At 37.5% G+C, this 26,857-nt stretch overlaps 1 protein-coding gene across 4 annotated transcripts in view; it reads left to right on the top strand.

Moving 5' to 3' along the window:
- Positions 1–26,857, top strand: part of CNTN6 (contactin 6) — a 289,356-nt gene that overhangs the window by 115,947 nt on the left and 146,552 nt on the right. For 3 of the 4 annotated variants that reach the window (XM_024747065.1, XM_024747067.1, XM_024747064.1), the window contains exon 1: positions 23,672–23,793. Coding sequence is in view for 1 of the 4 variants with exons in the window: in XM_024747063.1 (XP_024602831.1) it covers positions 23,667–23,793 (127 nt within the window). In the remaining 3 variants the exon portion in view is untranslated. Of the gene's footprint in view, positions 1–23,666; positions 23,794–26,857 lie in introns of those variants that run through there. The other variant, XM_024747063.1, reaches the window with a different exon arrangement.

Here is a 26,857-nt window from a genome sequence, read left to right as displayed (position 1 = left end):
TATGACTCAAAAGTGAGCTCTCCATTATTTTTTCTGTTATCACTTGTGCTCTTGTCAACAAAAGTCCTTGGCATTTGTGAATTATTGGTGTTTGTGAAAAGTTTACAAAGCAGTCAGCTTCTTCTACGCTACCTCTAGAAGAAGCAAAAGAAAGGATAAAATAGGTAATAGCCAATATACCATAGCAATGTTTGCTAAATGTCAGTTAGTCTCTCTGCTAGAATTCTGTTTTTATTTCTTTGTCTAGAAAATAAAGCACATATTTTGTTTGTTTGTTTGTTTGTTTGTTTGCAGTACGCAGGCCTCTCCTGTTGCGGAGCACAGGCTCCGGACGCACAGGCCCAGTGGCCATGGCTCACGGGCCTAGCCGCTCCACAGCATGTGCGATCTTCCTGGACTGGGGCACGAACCCGTGTCCCCTGCATCGGCAGGTGGACTCTCAACCACTGCGCCACCAGGGAAGCCCTAAAGCACATATTTTTAATCCAGTCCTTTCTGAAGCAGCATCCAGTGATTACTATGTGAATTGAGTCTAACAGTATATGTGACACTTGCTCGGTCACTGGACAGCAAAGATACCTCCAAAGAAGAGCCAAGATCATGGAATCAGATGAAGCCAGAGACATTTGGACCCTTTGTGGACAGATAGGCAAATAAAGAAAACAGTAGATTTGCCCTAAGTCTAGTTCCTTCTTGTAAATGAAAAATGTTGCCTACCATATCAGTAAACAAAGGATGTTGCAGCAGCCATCAAGCCACTACAGCCACCCTGACGGTGAGCCCTGAAGGAACTCAGGATGGAGACAAATGGGCTGCCCACCAAGCCCTCAGCCACTGCAGCCACCCACAGCAGTGCACCCTGAGGGGACTCCAGACGGGAAAGAACAGGATACTGGCCCTAGGTAGCTAAGGTGCATATCAAAGGAATGATTTCAATGCGTCCAAACTTTTGCATGTTCCCATACAGAGAAAAGTGCTTAATTCAAAAACGGTAATCTTTTGATGTTCTGACTACCTGGTCTTTGTTGCAAACACCCCTATGTATCCTGGCTCTTCCCTTACTTCTTTGGAGCAGTCCCTCAGAGCGATCTGAGAATCTGTCTCCTGTACTTGAAGTCCTCAGAAAATCTGATGAATAAAACATAACTCTCAACTTTTAGGTTGTGCTTTTTTTTTCAGTAGACCTTCTTATCTGGAGAGCACTTCATATCTGGGCTCTCTGTTAAGCTCCTTAAATACAAGCATGGCAGCTACTGCTTCCTGGCAAATTTGCATGAGAATTTGGACATGTTTTTCCAACTGAAAAATGTAATCACAAACTTAAATCATGTTTATGGCTCCCCAAAGACCTCAGGATTAATTTCTTATTCTTTAAGGTGGCTAAAATTTCCTTCTTGATGTTACTTTGGATATCTATCTGTCTAGCCTCATCTCTTGTCAACTCTTTCCTTAGCAAGGATTATGTGAGTTCTCCAAATTCTCCTTAATTTCTCTCAACTCAGGGCATTTGCATTTACTTACTCTTTCTTCTTTCTAAATAATCTCTCTATTCCTAATTCCTGTATCTTCATGAGTTGTTAAGATCATGGCTTCTGATGTGAGACATACTAGTGTCAAAATTCTACCCTGTGTAAAATGGGGGAGAGTTAGCATTTTCCTCACAGAGTTGTGTTAAGAATAAGATAACGAATGCCAAGCTAGTACATCTAACAGTAAGTAAATTGTCAAAAATGTCATCATCCTCATCATCTTTCAAACCCTAGCTGGGTTAGAATTTGTACTAGAGAGCGTTCTCTGATTTTATAACATTAAATTAGATGAAAATTATCAATAATTATCAGAACAATCCAAACATTAATTCTCTTATACTCACTAATTCCAATTCTAGAAAATTATACTCATAATCATAAATATAGAAAAGGCATTTATTATTTCATTGTTTTGGTAATAGAAAACCAAAATATGGAACAATGTAAATATTTTCATTTAGATGCACCAGTCATATGATGGATTATTATGAAACTTTCAAAATGTATAGTTCCCTTAAAAATAAAATTTCACAAGTGCTAATTAAGAGCAGAGAAATGCTTCTCTCATATTTTTAACTGAGTAATAGCAGAGATTAAAAATTAACAGGATAGTATATAGTAAAAAATCCTGGAATTATCGGTACCAATATCCTAATAGTAGTTATTTTGCAAAAACACAATTGGGTATTTTTTCTCTTCATGTTTGAGTCTTGCAAATATTCCATAATGAGCATCTATTGTTTATATAATGGCATAAAATTAAAACTTTAAACTTGAAACAATACTGGTTGAGTAAATAAAACTTTTTCCTACATGTCCATACCAGTCCCTGCCAATGAGATATGTGATGTATTTCTCTTGTCTAAATTTTCACCTATCGTAAAGAACATGGAAGCGGGTTGATAAAGAACATGAAGGGGAAAAAAAATCAATAGGAAAGAGAAGAAGAAAAAGCCTGACGCATATTCATCTTTGTAAAATGTTTACAAAAGTCAATGTAGCATCACAGGATAAACTGTTTATGTTCAAATACTGAAGTGAAAAAAAAAAAAGGCAAAATTCAGAACTAGCTGATCCTTGAAAGAATAAACAGAAAATGTCAAGTGCTTCTCTCACATAGGGAATCAGCCAGTTTCCCTACTCATAAAGGAAAAGAAAAAATCTTTTGTTGATTATGAGTCCGAAAAAATTGAACTCGTTTTTCTCATTTCTGTAAACTATCCCTGTCATTTAATCTTTATATTGGGAAGAAGACAATATAGCATAATGAATCAGGGGATGCTATTTCATTTTCTTATTTCACATTCAAGTCCGGTCTAGTGTAATTATGGTGTTTATGAAGTTTAAAACGATGTAGCAAGAGAGAAATAAACAGAATAAGTGTTCATCCACTCTAAGGAGCATTTCTTGATAAGAAAGATCACATTGACAAGTACAGGAAATGCATGAGAGGTTTTTATCAATCAATAATTTTACATTTATAAGAAATTTTCATTGTGATAAATTGGAAACAATATAAATCTATTTCTAAATAAATAATTTTTTAACCAAAATGAGGCAACCTTAACAAAAATGTTTCAAAGTTACAGGGAGATAGAGGCAAAATGAAATAACAAATACCTCACCCCAGCCTGTGAGAAAAGAGCTGAAAAAGAACCAGAAAATTATAAATGAGCAGATCTGCCCTTGGCTGTAGGCAAGATCTCTAAGACGGTAATAAGGAGTGAGGTTACCAAACATCCAGAGAGAGATGAGCTGATAAAACTTAATCAGGCTAGTTTCACAAAGGGCAAACCTATTCTGACAAATTTGGTGGCATTTTTGCTTGGCACAGAGGGCAGGAAAAGTACATGACTAGAATGAGTGATAGAATTGTACGTGAGAAAGTAGAAAGGCATAGATGAAATACATGGGAGTGAGGTACTGTTTTAACTTTCCAAAGGAAGCCACTTGGCTGACATTTAACCCCCAACACACTGACTTCGTTAAGATATTCACGCTGGCAATAAGTACAAGCAGGACTGATAGATCAGCATGCTTTGCTGTGACACTGTGTAACCAAAATTAAGTCTGTCATCATCAAATAATATACATTGGGGTACTATGTCTGGCATTCACAGATTTTTAGAGTGCTTTTCTCAGTTATTTATTTTTCTTTATTCCAAATTTTCTTTCTTCGGTTTGTTATTGGTATATATATGGAATCAATGCCATTTCAGGCAGACACAATCTTATCTCAGAGAGCTACCAAAGAGGACCCTGTAATATCTCAATGATAATAATAGGTTTCCAATGGTTTTCTAACATCTTCACTCTGGGACATTTTAACAAAGTGCTTTTTGGTGCTTTGTGTTCCTGACAGCATGCTGTTATTTTTCAAAGGTTAATGCTGAAATGCTCTAAATTGGGCAAGTTATAGGGTCAAAGACCCAGAAGTTTAAAAGACAGAATCTAAGTTTGCCTCTCAGTCAGCCCCTCAGCCTACAAATAAGCTTGTCCCTTTTTTCCTAAAAATATAAATAATCAGAACTGAAACTCACATATACCAACAGCTCTAGGCCCTGCTGTTATTTCTGTTCACCTCTCTCTTTCTCTCTGCCATCTGATTTCTTTGTAGAGTACTTTATATACAACGCAATAGCTTTCTCTGTCTTGAATTTAGTTAAAATTTGGCCTTTATGTCTCAATCCATCTTGACTTTGAAAATGAAATTTCTCCTAAAGAAGAAACAAGAGACTTTCTGATGACCAACACTAGTGCTTTGCTGTTGTTTTTGTTTTTCATTATTACTAACATGTGACAATGTTAACTATGTCCTTTATTAAAAGCTCTCCTTTCTTGGTCTCCCATGTGATGGGTGTGATGGGCAGAATAATGGCTCCAAAGATGTCCATTCCCTAATCCCTGGATGGTGTGAATATGTTAGATTACATGGCGAAGGGGAATTAAAGTAGCAGATAAAATTAAGGTTGCTAATCAGCTGATCTTAATAGGGAGATTATCTTGGATGATCTGGATGAGCCCAGTGTAATCATAAGGGTCCTTAAAACTAGAAGAGAGACAAGTGAATCAGGAAAACTGTGACTATGGAAGAATAGCCAGAGTAATTTGATATGAGAAGGATTCAATGTGCTTGCTGTTGCTGTCTTTGAAGTTGGAGAAAGGGTGTCCACAAACCAAGGAATGCAGGCAGATTCTAGAAGCTGGAAAAGGCAAAGAAAAGGACTCTACTCTGGAGCCTTGAGAAGGGGATACAGTTCTACCAATCTTGAGTTTAGCTCAGTGAGACCCATTTTGGAATACCGACCTAGAGAATTATAAGATCATAAATATGTGTAGGTTTCTGCCACTAAATTTCAGGTAATTTGTTATGTAGCCATAAAAAACTCATACAACGATCCTGGTAAAATAGTCTCAACTCCTCACATAGATCTTCCTCAGAATTTTTTGGCTGTTTTCTCTCTTTTGTCAATTCTATAGATGTTGATGATCATTGGTCTTCCATCTTCAGTTTTCCTTTTTATTTAAATTCCATGTTGTTACTACCTTTCACAAAGCAATGTCATCCAACTCTGCCTCTGTCCTCAGCCCCCTCCAACTTTGAGTCCCTCTGGCATGAGTCCCTCTGGCATGTTCAAATTTAACATGTCTTAATGATATTCTTTAAATGACAAAAATCATGAATCTCAAACAAATATAAATAAGCCCATGGGAAAAATTTTGCTTCAACAAATCAATTAATGTGGAAACCAGTAAAATGTTGCAACTTGTTCAAAATAGAATGCAAAGAACCATACAGGTGATAAGAAATGGTAATATTAATTTATAAATAGATGCAATATGGGTTTATCATGGCTAATCATATGGCAAGTGAATTATATTTCAAGAAAGCTGTTACAAAACAAAACAAAAGGCTGGTTTCTCCATAAGGGAAAAAGGGAAAAAAAACAATGGCATTCCACTGGACACAATTCATTTGCATTTTAATGGTTAGAATCATTTGCTTCTTAATAGTTTTCCACCTCCTTTCACTGCTGTAAAATAGATAAAAGACACTGAAAGGCAAAATTAACCCCAAAAAGTGCACTGAACAGGACACTCAGTAATCTTTTCATGTCCCTTTTGAAATCTTTCACAAATATTCCTGGTTTGTCCTGTCACAACACATATCTCTTGTCTATTCACTTTTTCATTCTCCTGATGATCATTTTACACATTATCACCTCTTCTCAAACTTCCCATACTTCCTCTCCCATCATCTGTGTCAGCTAATGATATTCCTTTCTCCTTCCTAAGAAAGTAAGGGAAAAAAATCTGAATATTATTTTAACAGGTTTTCAATCCCACTTGTATCAGTACGTTTTCTATCTGTCTCTACTCTGCCTTCCTTCCTGTTATTGTGAAAGAACCTTTCTAAGGCCAGTTACTAAACAATGAACTAGATCCCTCCTCTGTCACCCCAAGGGCATCACTCAACTGTCAAGGAGGAACAGCTTAAGGTGTAAGATTCTGAAACGTGAACCTAAATACTTGCAGAATTTCTTGAATACTTTTATTCTCTAAACCCAGTTTGCCTTGTAAAATGATTCTCTGCAGTGAATGGATGTTTCATTTATTTAATCATTCAAACTTCCATTCACATCTGCGTGATTACAGAAAACATGGGGTGTGTAGGCTAGTAACTCATAAGGAAATTGTTTGTGTCTGAATGAATGTTTGTTTAAAAAATGAATGAAAAATGAATTAAACATCTCTACTTTCTCATCTCCTTTCGTCCCCACCGCCCTTAGTCTTTCTTCTCCTTTTCCCTTTAACAGTTAAGGACTTCAACATACATGCATTCTTGCATTCATCCACAATAGCTATCTCAGAGTAATCTTAAATGTTCTCTTTCCTTCATCTTTCACATCAAATCAGTTATACCAGTCTGTTGGTATTGCCTCTAAACACTTCAAAATGGCTCACTTTATCCTCATTCTTTTCATTCTTACTGACAATGCCCCAGTTATCTCAGTGTTTTCAAATGTTTGATAAATAATCTTCCTGATCTGTGGTTTTTCTTCCCCTATCCTCCCCCAGTTAGTCATAGATCTAAGTTTGTCATATGTCTGCTTAAAATTGAAAACACTCCCATGTTTTCTAACTTTTACACATCAGGTTCAAACCTCTGTCATATCACTGAAAGTCCTTCAAAACTCTTCTAAACCTATAATTCCATCCTTATATTTCATTACTCTCCTTCGTTCCAGACCAGTTACATTTTTTGAATGACAGGTATTTTCATATCGCTATTCTTAAAAGTTTCCTTACTATTCCCTTTTCTTTCAAAGGCATTCTCACTCTCATTCTTTTACACTTAGTTCAAATATTGCATCTTTTGTCATTCGTCCATAACCTCTAAGTAGAATTAATTACTTCCTTCTCTGGACTTCCTTAAAATCATATTTGTGCTTTTGGCAGAACACTTATCCTGTAATAATGCAATTAGTTAATTGTTTTTGCCAGCCTCCCTTTCTGGAGTATACATCATAGTGATGTAGAGCATGGGTTCTGGAGTCAGACTGCCTAAATTCAAAACTGGATTCCAACACTCTCTAGCTGTTTGTTATTGACTAAGTTACTTAAGTTCCTCAAACATCAATTTCTTCACTCTTATGATGGGAATATTGGAATCTATGTGACAGAGTTTATGTAAGGATAAAATAATTCCTATAAAAGTTCAACTTTGTCCCTGGCTCTAACTATATGACAAAATTGCTCTTATTTGTTTATAAGCATCTTGAGTGCAATTCATTTATTTATTTTTGCATTGTCAGTGCATAAAGAAGGTTTAACACATAATCAGAGCTAATTAAATGTGGTTGAATTTACTTATGTTGGCCTTTATCACTGTGTGCTGGCAATATCAAAATAAGCAACGATGGAGAATTTTATTTTGGTTTGGCTTTTGACTGAAGAGATCAACAGATGTGAAATATATGGTAAGACACACTTACTATGATTTACTTTATTATCTGTGTGCCACTTCCAATATGTCATATACTTTCCAGGCAGGTTTAAGGCTTAACTTCCAAATCAGTAGGTCACCATAGTTGTCTGAGTAGACTGAAATACTGCAGGTCTCCAATGTTATACCATGTGTATACCATTAGTTCATTCTGCAAGAGTAACTTATAAAAAAATAACCAAAATGATTCCATCATGTTCAGAGTAGATTCTCAGTTAAGAATTGTCTTCTCAAATGTCTGCTGCATGAAAGAAATATCAAGCATGGCCACTCTCAGGTAACTATTAACCTCCTCCTCTACAGACTTTTCATGTTTACTTGAATAAGAAGTCATTGATTATCCAGGTGTAAAAAAATGCCAAAGTCAAAATATACCTTGAATCTAATTAATGCTTAAAGTTAACGCTAATTTGACCCTATATTTTTTCCTCAACTTTACTGAGATATAATTGACATTGTGTAAGTCAAATGAGATATAACAGCATTGTGTATGTTTAAGGTGTACAATCTAATGATGCACTATATGTATTTATTGTGAAATGATTACCCCATAAGTTTAGTTAATACATTCATCACCTCATGTAGTAATAATTTTTTGTGTGTTTCTTTTAAGAGCTTACCTCTTAGCAAATTTCAAATATACAATACACTCTTGTTAACTATAGTCACCATGCTGTACAACTTTATATACCCCAAACTTACGCATCTTATACTATATGTTTGTACCTCTGACAACCTTCACCTATTCCCACCTCCCCGATTCTTCCTCACCCCTACTCCTGGCAACCACCAATATGTTCTGTTTCTATGAGTTCCAGTTCTCTAGAGTCCACTTATAAGTGAGAATGAGTTATTTCACTCAACATAATGTCCTCAAAGTTCATCCATGTTGTTATAAACACCAGTACTTCCTTCTTCTTTATGACTGAATAATAGTCCAGTATATACCACATTTTCTTTATCTATTCATCCACTGATGGATATTTAGGTTGTTTCCTGTCTTGGCTATTGTAAAAAATGCTGCAATAAACATGGGGACCTACTTTTTTGAAACAATTTCAAATATATCTGTAGAATGTATTGCCATCAAACCATCAGTAGAATACAATTCTCTTTTCACTAAAATTTAAAGACCAATGAATCCAAAAAACCAGTCTCTCCATCCCAGCCCTCATTACCAAGCCATATCAGTATATACAACTATTCCTTGGACAGCTAAACCTATGAGCCCCAAGGAGCCGTGAAAATCAACATCTGCAAATCTGAACTAATTTCTTTTATTTTTTCTCCTATTTTGAAAAACAGTAAACTCTGAGCAATTTTTAATGTTTTCTTTCCACTTAAGCATCCTCCAAATTCAATTAGTTGACAAATCACCTTTTCATTTTTCCTTTCCATTCTTACTCTCACTGCATTACTTTAGGATGTATCTCTCCGCTTGGACTACTGCAATAATCTCATAGCTATGTTTTAAACTCTATTTATCTTCGTTATTCTCTGACATAGCTGATGATTTTTCTCTCTCGTTTCTCCACTAAAAAATAATCCTAACACATCTTCCCTGTATAAAACCTACCACAAGCTAAGCATCAAGATATACTGGGAATTCCAGTGCAGAGCTCTATAGTCAGATTTAAGACTCATGTCTGCCTCTAATTCTTAAATAACGCACTTGACCTCCCTGGAGTTACTTCTCCTCCCCTGTAAATTAGGTGGAATTTATTTTTTTTCTATTTTAAAATTCTGTGGCTTGCTTAGAATAACAAGGGAAATTGGTGAGAGAGAGAGAGAATGAGAGAAAGAATGAGAGAAAGAGAGAGAGAGATTTTCTCTTTATAGAGCCTTAATTTCAGGGAAGACACAACTGACCTTAGTCTAGGGTAGGTTTGACAGGCTAAAGAAATTGGTTTGGAAACTAAGGCAGAGGCTTAGTAAGAGAAAATTAAAAAAGCAGACAGAATAGAGCTCTTTTAGTCCTGGAAATAAACAGAACTCTGGTGGATATACTGTAGGGTGTACAACTTTGGACTTGGAGTCAAACCTCTGTTTGAGTACCCCTTCTGGAATATCACTAGCAGTGTGACCTTGATCAAATCATTTAAATTCTGTAAACTTTAGTCAGGCTATCTCTCTTGATCTGGTATGATGTTTTTTATTTGTTATTTAAAGTCACTTTCCCTTGGGCACAGGGATATTTGTTGAGTAAAGTAGACCCTTAGAGGCCCTGAGGGCCTCTCTCCACTACTTTGTGCAAACATGGCCCAGATGCTGCTGCTGGCCACTGGATTCTGCCCCTCACCAGTTGCCTGACCAACATGTTGTGCCCGGGACCATTCCCCCAACTCACAGCAGATGGACAACCCTCAAGGCATCGCAGTCTCTGTGCCAGGATACCCCAGGTACCTAGAACAGGAATGGATAAGAGCCTCACCCTTAACAAGCAGCCCAACCCTATGTACTATGGTGCCGCCAGGTGGGGGCAGGAATGACCACCTCCATGCCCTATTCTGAGACACAACGGCACACTCACAGCAGACCCTGCCGCTGTGTGAGATCTACCTGGGCCCCATCCTGGAGCTGGGGCTGGAGGTGTTGCTAGGCAGAGGGGATGAGGGGAAGGCAGGAGAGGCCTGAGGCATCGGGAGATGAGGAGCAAAAGGAGAAGAACCTGTCCAAGGGGGCAGGCCTGGAGGTGGCTGGAGGAGGCACCATCCATTAGCCAAGGCTCCAAGCACTCAGGACTTATCAGACTCACTGGACTTGACTTAACAAAGCACAAAATTACAGGTAATAGTATCAAGAATGTTAACATGGTGACTTCAGAGCATTAAACTAGAATTGCTAGGCCCTTCTAAGCGCCTAGCCCTGTGCTGTTGCATTGGTTACACATCCTGGTTTTAGTTTCTTCTTTGGTAAAAACAAGCACAGATATCTTCTTTTCTTATACTTTTTTTGCTTGTTTTGCCCTGTTTTTAATGAATTGGAAAATAATTTTAAAATTGAACTTCTGTAACAGAAGATGTTTTTGGGGGGCAAGGAGCCTGGGTGGGGAAATTTATTGGGAGGGATAGGACTGTAGCACAAAGAGAGATGCCAGCAATTTTCGCTCTGGGTGTGACCTTGGAGAGTTCAAGTCTTAACCCTCTGTGAAACCTGAAGTTGCCTAAGCCCAAACAATGAAATTCAAGTAAAACCACGGATAATATGCCTTTCAGTTCTGTCCTCTTTTAGATGCAGGTCTTCTCATGTGCTTAACTTTGCCCCTAATAACTTCTCCTGAAAACAAACTGTTGTCTGCCCAGGTTATCTGCACTTTGGTATTTCTGGAGAGGAGAAAAGCAGCAGAACACTGGTCATTCTATACTGTTTATTTGAATCAGTCTTTCCCAACATCCTGTCCATTGCAAAAAAAAGAAACTGTATAGTCAATGGCTCATGGAACCCAGAGGCAGGTCTCACTAGAAACTGGAACCAAGGATTAATAAGCTTAGGGAATAAAGTCCCGCTTTATTATTTAGTCTTTCTCTCCATCATTCTACTGTCTGTCTGTCTGTCTCAATCTTTGTCTCTATAAAGACTAGCATTCTCTCTTTTTCATTTTTACATTTACCCAATTTTATTTTATTTACATCATGTACAGAATTTTTTTTCATGGTTTATATACTGTATTTGTGTGTACCCAACACTGTTCTTTTTTTTTAAAAACATCTTTATTGGAGTATAATTGCTTTACAATGGTGTGTTAGTTGCTGCTGTATAACAAAGTGAATCTCCTATACGTATACATATATCACCATATCCCCTCCCTCTTGCACCTCCCTCCCTCCCTCCCTATCTCACCCCTCTAGGTGGTCACAAAGCACCGAGCTGATCTCCCTGTGCTATGTGGCTGCTTCGGTAGGTTGCTTTGGGTAGTATAGTCATTTTCACAATGTTGATTCTTCCAATCCAAGAACATGGTATATCTCTCCATCTGTTTGTATCATCTTTAATTTCTTTCTTCAGTGTCTTATAGTTTTCTACAGGTCTTTTGTCTCCTTATGTAGGTTTATTCCTAGGTATTTTATTCTTTTTGTTGCAAGGATAAATGGGAGTGTTTCCTTAATTTCTCTTTCAGATTTTTTATCATTAGTGTATAGGAATGCAAGAGATTTCTGTGCATTAATTCTGTAACCTGCAACTTTACCAGATTCGTTGATTAGCTCTAGTAGTTTTCTCGTAGCATCTTTAGGATTCTCTAAGTCCTCTGTATCATATCATCTGCAAACAGTGACAGTTTTACTTCTTTGCCGATTTGGATTCCTTTTATTTCTTATTCTCCTCTGATTGCTATGGCTAAAACTTCCAAAACTATGTTGAATAATAGTTGTGAGAGTGGGCAACCTTGTCTTTTTCCTGATCTTAGTGGAAATGGTTTCAGTTTTTCACCACTGAGAACGATGTTGGCTTGTCATATATGGCCTTTATTATGTTGAGGTAAGTTCCCTCTATGCCTCCTTTCTGGAGAGTTTTTATCATAAATGGGTGTTGAATTTTGTTGAAAGCTTTTTCTGCATCTATTGAGATGATCATACGGTTCTTCTCCTTCAATCTGTTAAAAAGGTTTATCACATTGATTCGTTTGTGTATATTGAAGAATCCTTGCATTCCTGGGGTAAACCCCACTTGACCATGGTGTATGATCCTTTTAAGGTGCTATTAGATTCTGTTTGCTAGAATTTTGTTGAGGATTTTTGCATCTATGTTCATCAGTGATATCAGCCTGTAGTTTTCTTTTTTTGTGGCATCTTTCCCTGGTTTTGGTATCATGGTGATAGTGGCCTCACAGAATGATTTTGGGAGTGTTCCTCCCTCTGCTATATTTTGGAAGAGTCTGAGAAGGATAGGTGTTAGCTCTTTTCTAAATGTTTGAAAGAATTTGCCTGTGAAGCGATCTGGTCCTGTTCTTTTGTTTGTTGGAAGATTTTTAATCACAGTTTCCATTCCAGTGCTTGTGCTTAGGTCTGATTATATTTTCTATTTCTTCCTGGTTCAGTCTCAGATGGTTGTGATTTTCTAAGAATTTGTCCATTTCTTCCTGGTTGTCCATGTGATTGGCATATAGTTGCTTGAAGTAATCTCTCATGATCCTTTGTATTTCTTCAGTGTCAGCTATTACTTCTTTTCCATTTATAATTCTGTTAATTTGAGTCTTCTCCCTTTTTTTCTTGATGATTCTGGCTAATGGTTTACCAATTTTGTTTATCTTCTCAAAGAACCAGGTTTTACTTTTATTGATCTTTGCTATTGTTTCCTTCATTTCTTTTTCATTTATTTCTGATCTGAACTTTACGATTTCTTTCCTTCTGCTAACTTTTGGGTTTTTTTTTTGGTTCCTTTTCTACTTGCTTTAGGTGTAAGGTTAGGTTGTTTATTTGAGATTTTTCTTGTTTCTTGAGGTAGGATTGTATTGCTATAAACTTCCCTCTTAGAACCGCTTTTGCTGCATCCCATAGGTTTTGGGTCATCATGTTTTCATTGTCATTTGTTTCTAGGTATTTTTTGATTTCCTCTTTGATTTCTTCAGTGATCTCTTGGTTATTTAGTAGTATACTGTTTAGCCTCCATGTGTTTGTATTTTTTATAGTGTTTTTCCTGTAACTGATATCTAGTCTCATAGTGTTATGGTCAGAAAAGATACTTGATACGATTTCAGTTTTCTTAAATTTACCTAGGCTTGATTTGTGACCCAAGATATGATCTATCCTGGAGAATGTTCCATGAGCACTTGAGAAGAAAGTGTATTCTGGGTTTTTTTGAATGGAATGTCCTATAAATATCAATTAACTCCATCTTTTTCCATTGCTACTCCAGCTTTCTTCTGATTTCCATTTGCATGGAATAGCTTTTTCCATCCCCGCATTTTCAGTCTGTATGTGTCCCTAGGTCTGAAATGGGTCTCTTGTAGACAGCATATGTACAGGTCTTGTTTTTGTATCCATTCGGCCAGTGTATGTCTTTTGGTTGGAGCACTTAATCCATTTACATTTAAGGTAATTATCAATATGTATGTTCCTATTACCATTTTCTTAATTCTTTGGGTTTGTTATTGTAGGTCTTTTCCTTCTCTTGTATTTCCTGTCTAGAGAACTTCCTTTAGCATTTGTTGTAAAGCTGGTTTCATGGTGCTGAATTCTCTTAGATTTTGCTTGACTGTAAAGGCTTTAATTTCCCCGTCGAATCTGAATGAGATCCTTGCTGGGTAGAGTAATCTTGGTCATAGGCTTTTTCCCTTTTGTCACTTTAAATATGTCCTGCCACTCCCTTCTGGCTTGCAGAGTTTCTGCTGAAACATCAGCTGTTAACCTTATGGGGATTCCATTGTATGTTATTTGTTGCTTTTCCCTTGTGCTTTCAATATTTTTTCTTTGTATTTAATTTTTCATAGTTTGATTAATATGTGTCTTGATGTGTTTATCCTTGAATTTTTCCTGTATGGGACCCTCTGCACTTCCTGGACTTCAATGACTTATTTCCTTTCCCATATTAGGGAAGTTTTCAACTATAATCTCTTCAAATATTTTCTCAGTCCCTTTCTTTTTCTGTTCTTCTTCTGGGACCCTTATAATTCAAATGTTGGTGCATTTAATGTTGTCACAGAGGTCTCTGAGACAGTCCTCAGTTCTTTTAATTTTTTTTTTCTTTATTCTGCTCTGCAGTAGTTTTTTCCACTATTTTATCTTCCAGGTCACTTATCCATTCTTCTGCCTCAGTTATTCTGCTATTGATTCCTTCTAGAAAAATTTTCTTTTCAGTTATTGCGTTGTTCATCATTGTTTGTTTGCTCTTTAGTTCTTCTCGGTCCTTCTTAAACGTTTCTTGTATTTTCTCTATTCTATTTCCAAGATTTTGGATCATCTTTACTATCATTATTCTGAATTCTTTTTCAGGTAGACTGCCTATTTCCTCTTCATTTGTTTGGTCTGGTGGGCTTTTACCTTGCTCTTTCATCTGCTGCATATTACTTTGTCTTCTCATTTTGCTTAACTACTGTGTTTGGGGGTGTCTCCTTTTCACAGGCTGTAGGTTCGTAGTTCCCGTTGTTTTTGATGTCTGCCCCCAGTGGCTAAGATTGGTTCAGTGGGCTGTGTAGGCTTCCTGGTGGAGGGGACTGGTGCCTGTGTTCTAGTGCATGAGGCTGGATCTTGGTTTTTGGTGGGCAAGACCGCATCCAGTGGTGTTTTGGGGTGCTTGTGAACATAGTGTGATTTTAGGCAGCTTCTCTGCTGATGGGTGGCGTTGTGTTCCTTTCTTGCTAGTTGTTTGGTGTGGGGTGCCCTGCAGTGGAGCTTGCTGGTTGTTGAGTGGAGCTGGGTCATAGCATTGAGATGGAGATCTCGGAGAGAGCTCTTGCCAATTGATATTAAGTGGGGCCAGGAGTTCTCTGGTAGTCCAATGTCCTGAACTTGGCTGTCCCTCCTAAGAGGCTCAGGCCTGACACCAGGCCAGAGCACCAACACCCTGTCAGCCATACAGCTCAGAAGAAAAGGGAGAAAAGAAAGAAAGAAAAAAATAATAAATAAAAGTTATTAAAATTAAAAATTAAATATCGTTAAAATAAAAATAAATAAATAATAAAAAAAAGAAGAGAGCTGCGAAACCAATAAAGAAATCCACCAATGATTACAAGCACTAAAAATTAAGCTAAGATAACTATATAAATCAGAAACTCGTCAGTTGCATACAGGAAATCCCAAGTGTACAGTTTCTCCCAAAGTCCACCACCTCAATTTTGGGATGATTTGTTGTCTATTCAGGTATTCCACAGATGCAGGGTACATCAAGTTGATTGTGGAAATTTAATCCGCTGCTTCTGAGGCTGCATGGAGCAACTTCCCTTTTTCTTCTTTGTTCGCACAGCTCCTGGGGTTCAGCTTTGGATTTGGCCCCGCCTCTGCAGGTAGGTTGCTCTCTGGCATCTGATCTTCGCCCACACAGGAGGGGGTTAAAGGAGCGGCTGATTGGGGGCTCTGGCTCACTCAGGCCGGCAGAGAGGGAGGGGTATGGAATGCGGGACCAGCCTGCAGCGGCAGAGGCCAGCATGACGTTGCAACAGCCTGAGCCGTGCCCTGTGTCCTCCCAGGGAAGTTGTCCCTGGATCACGGGACCCTGGCAGTGGTGGGCTGCACAGGCTCCCAGAAGGGGAGGTGTGGATAATGACCTGTGCTTGCACTCAGGCTTCTTGGTGGCTGCAGCAGCAGCCTTAGCGTCTCATGCCTGTCTCTTGTGTCTGTGCTGAATGCCGTGGCTCGAGCCCATCTCTGAAGCTCATTTAGGTGGTGCTCTGAATCCCCTCTCCTCGCGCACCCTGAAACAATCATCTCTTGCCTCTTAGGCAGCTCCAGACTTTTTCCCGGACGCCCTCCCAGCTAGCTGTGGTGCACTAGCCCCCTTCAGTCTGTGTTCACACAGCCAACCCCAGTCTTCTTCCTGGGATCTGACCCCCGAAGCCAGAGCCTCAGTTCCCAGCGCCCACCCACACCGGCGGGTGAGCAGACAAGCCTCTCAGGCTGGTGAGTGCTGGTCTGCACCGATCCTCTGTGCGGGAATCTCTCTGCTTTGCCTTCTGCACCCCTGTTGCTGCACTCTCTTCCATGGCTTCCCCCCACCACCCACCCCCCTTCTCTGCAAGCAAAGGGGCTTCCTAGTGTGTGGAAACTTTTCCTCCTTCACAGCTCCCTCCCCTAGGTGCAGGTCCCGTCCCTATTCTTTTGTCTCTCTTTTTTCTTTTGCCCTACCCAGTTACCCTACCCAGTTTGCCCTACCCAGAGTTTCTTGCCTTTTGGGAAGTCTGAGGTCTTCTGCCAGCATTCAGTAGGTGTTCTGTAGGAGTTGTTCCACATGTAGATGTATTTTTTAAGTAGCTGTGGGGAGGAAAGTGATCTCCACGTCTTATTCCTCTGGCATCTTGAGGGTCCATCTAGACTAGCATTCTCTTAACTCTTAACAAGTTTTATGGAAGACGGAGGCTCTAATAATCCTAAAGAACCTCCTCTCTATTCAAGTAACAATCAGAAACTAAGAACCTCTTCATTTTATTTCCTAATTCCCAGGAGAGAGAAGTACAGCAGCCGAGCAGGACATATTCACCTTTTGTCCATTCATTCATGGCCATAAGAATGGGGTGAATTAAAAAAAACACGAATTTAAGGGCCTATTCCTATCAGTTAAGAGATGGTTCTCCACAAAGATGTTCATGAACTGTTCAGAAATGACAAAATGTGACTGCCGTCGATATAATCAAAAGTTTTTGGCATTCAGGGGGATGACAATGAACTTTAGATTCTGGTAGTTTGATCCAGTATTGGAGTCAGATCAGAGGACTAATTTTTTTTTAACTCCATGGAAGATAAAGAAAAATGGGGCAGAACCCTACATGAATTTTCAATAACATTGTATAATTTGCTTTTAATTGTCATTTAAAATTATTTACTTTTCAATGTTCCTCTATTGCAAAGTTCTTCCTTTATTGCCAAGTAAAACATTTCTTATTGTGTAGCATTATATTGTATGTGATTTTATAGCAGTAGGTGTTGTCAATACAACTATTTAATCACTATTGATCAAAATACCGACACTTTTCCTAAGGTCTAGTGCATTTTTAAAGAAAAGGTACTTAAAAAGCATTTTTGATTTCTCACTTTTGATATTATATTGTCACATGGTTTCAGCTCTTCTTGTACAGAAAGCTCATGTTGTCCTTGCTTTCTGACACTGTAGGCAAAGCAACAAAAGTCTGCTATTATTTAATCATTTCATTGCAATATGAAAAAAATCTAAGGATTTACCACAAGAGACTAAACAATTAGTTGACAAAAGCTAGACAGTTTACTGGTATGAATTCAAGCTCTTAAAAATTTGATAACAACAAATATAAATGACTAAATAAGATATGGACTGATGATAATTCACCAAAACCAAGCTTTTCTGACTTTCAAAATGAACCAAAGTTTGTTAGAAAATGCCTGATTCTATTCGTCTCAACTTCTTCACCTGTCAAATGGGAATGGAAATGTATGTCTCAAAAAAAGTGTCACAGGAATTTAATTTGTTACTTGGTGCATGTAAAACTCCTTGGAAAGCTACAAATTACTCTCCCAAATATAAAAGATTATTAAGTCAAATTATACCCTTAGTTTAGATTATATGAAGATTGAACAGAGCTTTTCTCTGAGTGAAGGTAAAGGAAGATAAATTAACATTTGTTGTCTGCCTATTTTGTGCATAGCACGGTGCTTAATATTTCAGCCAGGTTTTCTTTTTAGGGGGAGAGGAAGGTGGTTGAAAATGTTTAAATTATAAAGATCTATGAAAAAACAAAAAAACCCTGCTCATATTCCACTTGAATTTTTGCTATGAAAGAAGATGATATTAGCACTCACACATTTCAAACTATACTCTTTTACCCATCCCTCATTTTTCTGTTTATACTGTTATATTATCCAAGTTTATGGCATTCATATTCTGTTCTATAACTAAAACCAACATGGTTTTTAAGTGGTAGTTTTATATTTAAATGTATTCATTGTACATCCTATTCCTCCTTCATTCTTTTTTTTTTTTTTTTTTTTTTTTTTGCAGTACGCGGGCCTCTCACTGTTGTGGCCTCTCCCGTTGCGGAGCACAGGCTCCAGATATGCAGGCTCAGTGGCCATGGCTCACGGGCCCAGCCGCTCCGCGGCATGTGGGATCTTCCCGGACAGGGGCACGAACCCACGTCCCCTGCATCGGCAGGCAGACTCTCAACCACTGCGCCACCAGGGAAGCCCCCTCCTTCATTCTTGAGATCTGCATATTGGTTCATTTTTACCTGGATAAACTTCATTGTTAAGTCATTTCTTTAAGAGTGTTCATTTATGTTATATTCCCTGAGGGTTTTTTGTTTGTTTTTTGATGTTAAAGCATGTTGAATGTCATTAGATTCGAAAGCTATATCAGTGGGTACTAACAGTCATGTCACCCTTTTATTCAGAATACTGTAGACTTTCCCTCACTGTCTTCTGGTATAGAATGCTAATGCTACTATTATAAAATCTGAAATTAATCTGATTTTATCTTTCACTCTTTTAAGTAATTTTCTGTTTCAACCTGGTCTTCTTGCAAAGTCTTTCTTTAAGTTTGAACATCAGTCACTTAACTAACACGTGCTTTGGTGTTAAGTCCTCTCTCTAAAATGACTCTGGAATGTGGTGTATTCGTTCAATTCACAGGAAGTTTTCTTGCTAATATCTTTCAATACATTTGTTTGTCTATCTCAGTGACATCAAGGATCTTTACGTTGGATCATCTTTTATCTATCTTTCTTATCCATTACCTTCTCTTCCCTCTTATCTGTGTTTTTTAAATTGTATTCATCACAATTATCTCTAATCTTCTCTTTATGTCAGTAAACTGACTTTTAGTAGGTAGCTGTTTTGTTTCTTGCCTATTTTAGTTGATTTATTAATTCTTTAATGATGCTCTTTTGGTTGCAATTTTTATGTTTAAGTTACATCCTAATTTATCTGATCCTATAGTTTGTCTTTTTCATCTTGCCATTGAGTTACATTTTTTGAATTCAGGTTCTTACTCTACTGTGTGAAAAATTTTGAGAAATTTCCTAGGATTCCTTGAGTTATATTTTCTTCTAGATTGGATATTTTGTCTATCTTTGGCATGCTATGTTTTTCACTTTTATTGTTGCAATACATGTCCATACTTACTATTCCACTTCTTTTCATTTGCTCATACTTGAGGAACTGTGTGCAGACAACTCAGTCATTCCTTTATAGAAAGGGATATTTTTAAACGTTCTTCTCATCATATCAAGGAACTGTTTGTTTTCTTCCTTTTAGCTCCATTTTGGAGGCTGAATACCCACATATCATGAGTACCCCCATTTTGTAGCCTGAGGGAATACTGGGATTGTGGGAAGCTCAGCCTTTAGCAGAATATCTGGGTGCTTCTATTTTAACGTTTTTTTTTTCTTTTTTTTTTTTAGTGGTTTGTAGCAAGATTATCGGTGGAAGAGTCATAGGTATACTTTATTGGGGAAATGCGTCATTTTTTGGTTGGGCTTTAGAGATTTTACCAAGTGAATATATAGGCGTGAAACTATTAGTTTGTGAAACAGAGTCAGCTTTAATACTCATGCTTCTCTGCTTCACTCTTTTTTCTCCAGGAGCCCTGTCTACTCCTCTCTTCAGCCAGAAGAGAAAACAGATTAAAACACACTATGCATGTATATACAAATCTGCTTAACTCCAGAATTGGAGGCTGTTACGAGAATTCTCAGAATTTTGTCATTTCACCAGTAAATCTCACAGAGGTCAGGGATGAGATTAAGACGTCAAGAACTCTTTCGCCCCTCTGAGGCTAGACAAACTCTTCTTATGCACAAATGTTTTTTTCTGTTGTTTCTTTGCTTATTTTGATTATTTTTAAGCCAATGGCATTGGAATTTGTCCCTTTTCTTATTCAGACACTGTTAATCTGTTTGTTGTTTATTTATATTTACAATTCCTTGTGCATTTCATCAGGTACTAGAGTAAGGAAAGTCTGTATTACATGTTTAACTCACTCTTTCTCAATCAGCCTTTACAAAAAAACAAAGATGTAAGATGTATTGCTACTTTATAGTTAAGAGTTATAACTTGTCCAGCATTATACAGCTAATAACTGTCTGCACTTCTAGGTAAATAATGGAGTATACTAAAATTACAATTTAAGATAAAGTTACTAAATTAATATTTTACCTGGGTGCAAATATTCTGGAAGAAAGAAATAGATCTGAGTGGATGGTGAAAACAGTGAGAGAATCAAGATGCCTAAGTTTAACTTCCTCCTATCTCTCAACACAGATGGTGAATTTGGAAAAGATGATTCAACTTCCTGGGTTTTAGTTTCCCTTTCCCTGTGTGTAATAATAATAAGGATGATGATGATGATGACAATAATGATGGTAATTTTCACAATTTGATCATTATACATTTACATGTACCAGGCACAATGTGATATACTTTATAAGTAATATGTCATTAAATCTCAAAATAACCATCTGATATAAAGAGCCTATTTTGTCAATGAAGACTGCAAATTTCACAAATCCACTGAAGCCCATTTGATTCAAGGGCACATGCTATTGACCACTAGCTCTATTGTCTTTCCAAACCAAGAAGTCTGGCCTGAATGGTCTACAAAAGACCTACCAACTTTGAGATTCTCTAGAGCTGTGGTTGGTATCAGAGGAAATGACCATGCTCATACATGACCCTCAGGTACAACTACTAGAGTTCTGGGTGTCCTAAAATTAAATCCTAACATGATGAGGTTTTTGCTTTATGTATTCATTTGCACATTTTAAAAACACAGAATTTAACCTAAAACGTAAGTACCGAACTGTTCCTCCTCCTTTCCTCCAAATCTTTCTTTCTTAACTATTCAGTGCAAATGCCATGAAGTGGGGCTCTGTAAGGTGGGCATCCACATGAATGTGGATGATGAGCACCACGGTAGCCCAGCATGAGTTGTTGGAGCCTAAGAGTGGTGAGAAGGTCAGGCATGCAGGACAAGGGGTAAGGCAGTGGTGGCCCAGTGGAGTGGCAGAGCCCGAGGAAGGTGAGAAGGGCATGCCCTTACTGAGGTGGCCTGGCACAGGCTATCAGAGTCTGTGAAGCCTGAGGAGGGTTCCATTGCCAGGAGAGGGTGGTGAAGGTAGAAACCTGGAAGCTAAGTGAGTGAGGACAGAGTCTCCACAGGGAAAGGGCATTCCAGGGTGACGTGTTAGATCCTCAAGGATGTGAGAAAGTTATCCACTTTTGAATATAACCATGCACAGATTGTCAGCGGTCAAGAGGAAAGACAGCATCCACACAGGAGGGAGACCCTGCACAGGGTCAGAACATGAGTGAGGTGAGGAGGTAGGAGACAGCTTACAAGTGGTGTCAAAGAAGGTATGGGAGTAAAACTTGCAGCAGGTATCAGAATCTGTACGGGGTGAAGAGGAGCTTCACATAGGGGAGAAGGTGTTGACAGTAACTGGAGGTTAGTTACATACAAGGAGATTGAACAAATTCATAAATACACTGAGAATAGTGGAAACCAGGGTTCTCACAGCTGGAACAGGGAATTAAAAATATAGACAGAGGACTTCCCTGGTGGCTCAGTGGATAAGAATCTGCCTGTCAATGCAGGGGACACGGGTTCGATCCCTGGTCCAGGAAGATCCCACATGTCGTGGAGCAACTAAGTCTGTGAGCCACAACTACTGAGCCTGTGCTCTACAGCCCGCAAGCCACAACTACTGAGCCTGCATGCTGCAACTACTGAAGCCAGCGTGCCTACAGCCTGTGCTCTGCAACAAGGGAAGCCACCACAAGGAGAAGCCCGTGCACTGCAATGAAGAGTAGCCCCCGCTCGCCACAACTAGAGAAAGCCGGAAGGCAGCAACGAAGACCCAACACAGCCAAAAATAAATAAAATTAAAAATATATACATAGACAGAAAAAACCTATAATAAACCCACTATAAATCACCATAGATAGATAGAAGTATGGAATAAGAATATATACACACACACACATATATACATAGTTACATAAATATATGTCTGTATATAAAATTATACATATGCATACTTATATACATTCATATGTGTTTATAAATTCATATAAGTATCTATATGTATGTATTCACACATATAATCTATAAAACCTACACACACACACACACACACACACATGCAAACACTGAAAATCCTCAGAGCAAGAACACCTCAATAACAATAAGTACACTTAGTTCCAGATCATAGTTTCTACATACCATTCTCTAATAAAAGGAACAAGGTTTTCTTAGGGGAAAAAAAGACTACTCCGATGGCTGGAACAGGAGAAATGCAAGGTGATTCTGGAACACTTTCTGGTACCAGAAAGTAAAGAATAGTATAAAGAATGATAGGCCCACGTCAAAAAGATGAAGAAACCAGCTTGAATGGCTCCTGCTGGCCAAATCAGTGATGATTTGGGCAACAAAATAAATAGTAATGGATTATAACTTTAATAAAATAAGAAACGATGGATTCACAGTGATAGAGTAGATCATACTGATAGAAATATATAAATAAAAAATTTAAATGTTCAGTAAGGAACAGTATATTTACATTGTCTCAAAGTCCCTAACCACAAAATGTTTACCAATTATAAAGGGGGGGAAACAAAGCACTTTTATAGTGGAGAAGTCTAGCAGGCAGCAGCACGTTAACCAAGTGATCAAAGTTAATTTCAGCAGAAATGGGACAAACGGAAGTCCTGCACTATCTGGTAGGATACAATCTGAAGCACACAGCATTCCTGAATCTAACTGTAATGAAACAGCAGACAAAGAAAGTGGTGCACCCAGTGGGTGAGGGGAATGGAGGGACAAGATGGCAAGACAATGTGATCAATATACTCTGGCTGGGGGGGGACCAGTCTTTTTCATGGTGATAATTTTTAAAAATAAGAGCCAGTTTTCTCATTGGTTTTATTAATGTTTTTTAAAATCTTTATAGACCCTTTTTATTACCCATACCCTCAGCACACAGCTCCTACCAGGACCCCTACCCTCTCATCACTCAGATAAGCCCAAATTGAGTGAAACTTTACCAGATCAGTGCCTTGTAATTTTCGAAGGTACCAAGGTGAGGAAAACCAAGGAAAGACTGGGAAATTGTTCTGCATTGAAGGAGACTAAGGAGAAAACAACTAAATGAAATCTGTGATTATCTACTGGATCTTTTTGCTATAAAGTATTTTATTAGGGAAAATGGAGAAATGGGATCTGAAGATTAGATGCTAGTATTGAATCAATGTTAATTCCTTGATTTTGATTTTATTGTACGCTTTGTAGGAAATAAACTAATTTATTTGGGATGATGTGGCATGAATTTGCAAAATTACTCTAAATGGCATGGAAAGAAAATTTTTGTACCGTTTCTGAAACATTTTCCATATGTTTGCGATTATTTCAAGATAAAATGTTTTTAAAACTATGTATTGACTTGATGTCTAATTCAGACTTGCATTCAAAACAGGGTCAGGTTTTTTTCATGTGGTGTAATTCTTTTCTTTTTCCAGGTGATGGTCGTTTGAGCCGTCCTATTTTTACCCAGGAACCACAAGATGTTATTTTTCCTTTGGATTTGTCAAAATCTGAAATCATCCTGAATTGTGCTGCTAATGGTTACCCTTCACCCCATTATAGGTAAAGTTCTACTTCTGAGTACCACACTGCTTGTTTTTTTTTCTTTGTCTTCTGGGTAAAATATACGCACAATAAAGTGACTTAATTTGAAGTGTACAGCTCAAAGAATTTTTACATAGGTATACAGCTGCGTGCCCACCACTCAGATGAAGATATGGACATTTCTAGTACGGCAAACTGTTCCTTCATGCCACTTGCCAAGTGATGACTACCCCACCCCCACCCGCAGCAACCACTATTATGACTTATTGATTAGGTCTGCTTAGAACAGTTATTCTTGAGATTGGTGCCATGCAGTGCCATGTTATGAAGAGAACTGACAGAGGAAAAGAAAGAAAGAAAACAGAACGAAAGAAGAAAGGAAGGAAGGAAGGAAGGGAGGAGGGAAGGAATACAGGAAAAAAGAAGAAAAAATAAAGGGAAAGGACAGGAAAAGATTTGTTTCCCCAATATGAAAGACTATAAAGCACAAGCTCATTTTGTACTCCCTTCCCCACAATTTGGAGCCACTGCCTCAGTTGCCCCATATACAATGCCTATGAAAATGTTCCCCTAAAAGGAATTAATCCAGATGGAAACTTTATTTTATCCGACTAATTTTTGTGGCTCCACTGACATGTCCCATCACCCAAAAAGCACTGGTTTTAGAAAAACATGTTGAAGACAGCTATGTACCATCTAATGCAGAAAAGGAATTTTCATTCTGGGCAAGTAGAAAAATATACATTTGCTCCTCACATATTACCTCTGAAATAATAAGGCAGAAAGTTCTGTAGTGTTTCAGTTCTTAGAATATTGCAGTAAAGGCAGAATCTGATCCACCTTGTGGGTGGACTTCACAAATTTAAAAATATATGCATGTATATATTATGCTTATATAAATCATAAAGATATTTTGTTGGTAAGAACTGCATATGCAGTGTGAATATAGGAAAAGTAGAATAAATATTAAAATCACTATTGATTTTAAAATCACTATTGGCTTTGGGATTTTAAAAGCATTTTTTTAAAGTCTTAATTTTTAGTAGTTAAGTTAAATCATCACACACAAAAAGCAACAATTTCAGTCCATTTTGGCAAAATAAGCTGGCTTGGCGTGATTTTTATGTTCCATTAAAAATACCAAATTTCTATGTATAATTACTTTGATCTTAAGATTGCCTAGATTAACTAGCTAAATGACTTAAATGCACAAAGTTAAAGAGAACTCTCCTTTACATTGTATTTTGTCAGAAGAACTTCAGAATTTGTTTTTTACAACAAAAGAGCTGAAAAACTGTGTCTTACTACACTTTATTAAAGCTTTCCTATCTTTAGGGCACCCAAACCAATAAAGTCCATCTGGATGATGAAGATTACTTAGTTTATAAATTGGTTCACCCAGTGAATGGTTGGTGGTTTGTTTTCCTTAAATAAAGAGTTACCTTACTTAACTTAAAATTTGGTTAAATATATAAAAATGTGATTAACACATTTTTCAGGATCACCTTACAGTTTAAGTTGGAATTTTATTTTTGAAAGCCAATTTGATTGATCCTAAAGATTGACAGAATTTGTTAGAGAAAGGAAAAAAAAAAGTATGAATCCCTATAAAATAAGAAACATTTGCTAAGTATAAGTAAGATAAATCATCAGTCAATCATGTACTTATATAAAAATGTCTATTGGCTTATAACAGGCCAAAAGATATAAAACAGTGGTTCTCACAACAATTTGCTAATATTATCTATGAAGAAATACACTGAATGAAGAGATTGCAAATTCCAGTGTTGTGAAATGGCTTCTGTTTCTAACATACTTAAAAATTAGGAGGCTAAAGACAGGTAATTTAGCTTCTTATTTCCAATCCCCATAACCAGGTTTAGCTCGGCTCTAATATCATGGTATAAAATACTCATAGGCAAGAGGCTTTGAAAAAAGAGTGAGAACAAAACCAAGTTTTTAATGCTTAAATGTCAGACTAAGACCCAATTTTCTTGATAATAAAGCAAAGGGCAGAGGTATTTCAGACAATGCACATTAGCAACAAAATACAAAATTTAGTTTTAATATGATCCTTTCTAACTTAAAATTTATTTTTAAACAACATCGTAACTGTATTCATCTTAGATTGTGTGTGTGTATATGAAATAGAGGGACAATCTTTATGATTCAGAGTCTAACATTATTTGAGGTTATTTGGATATAGTGTGAAGCCGTATTAAAGAGCCTTTGACTTAGATCCATTCCATATGTGACCTTGGAATAGTCATTTCTTTCTCCTGGCATTGGATTCCTTATGCACAAAGTGAGGGTGTGGTTGACTTTAAGGTGTGTTTTATTCCTTTTAGTAAATTCCTTTAGCAAATGAAATCTCATAGGAGAAAATAAGCAATATTTAAAGCAGAACTTTGGAAACAGTTTAAAAGTAACTTGCCTAAAGTCACTTACAGTTAGAGTCAACACCTTCACAGACAAGATTTCAGTAGAAAACAAGAAGATACAGATGTCAGGCAAGTTGGCACAGAAGTTTTCCCATGGAAAGGATCATTCTTTATTCTTTAAAAGACCAGGCAACACACGGCAATTAACATCTAACCAGGAAGCTCTGTTAAGGGAAGGAAAATGGGTTATGCAAAAATGTACTTGGGTAGGATTGCTTATACTTTAAAAAGTTTAGGAAAATCAGATAGTAATGAGCTTAGTTCCAGCTCAATATATCTTTCATTTGGGAAAATGAAACAACACACACATAAATCATTTTTACATTGGATACACTCTCTATCAGATACACTATCTTTGAATGTCATAGAGGATTTCTAACACATGTTCTCTGGACCTGGTCACAAGAGGAGGTTCCTTTCTGTAATTTAATCTACTCCAGTCACAAAGACATTCTTAAGTCTGGAGAAGCTCTAGGTCTCTGAGTAAAAATCATAAAAGTAGTTACTCTGCCCTTCTATTCTTTTTATTCATTTCCTCACTTGATCTTCTTAACAACCTCATGTGATAAAGCAGGATATTTTTATTGTGCAAATTTTATAATTGATGGATATGATTTTTGGAGAAGTCATTACTTGCACAA

This window comes from Neophocaena asiaeorientalis, unplaced genomic scaffold (genome assembly GCF_003031525.2).
Source record: "Neophocaena asiaeorientalis asiaeorientalis breed wild unplaced genomic scaffold, Neophocaena_asiaeorientalis_V1.1 scaffold130, whole genome shotgun sequence".
NCBI lineage: Eukaryota > Metazoa > Chordata > Mammalia > Artiodactyla > Phocoenidae > Neophocaena > Neophocaena asiaeorientalis.
The sequence above is the reverse complement of the archived record's forward strand: the minus strand, read 5'-3'. Positions and strand labels throughout refer to the sequence as shown.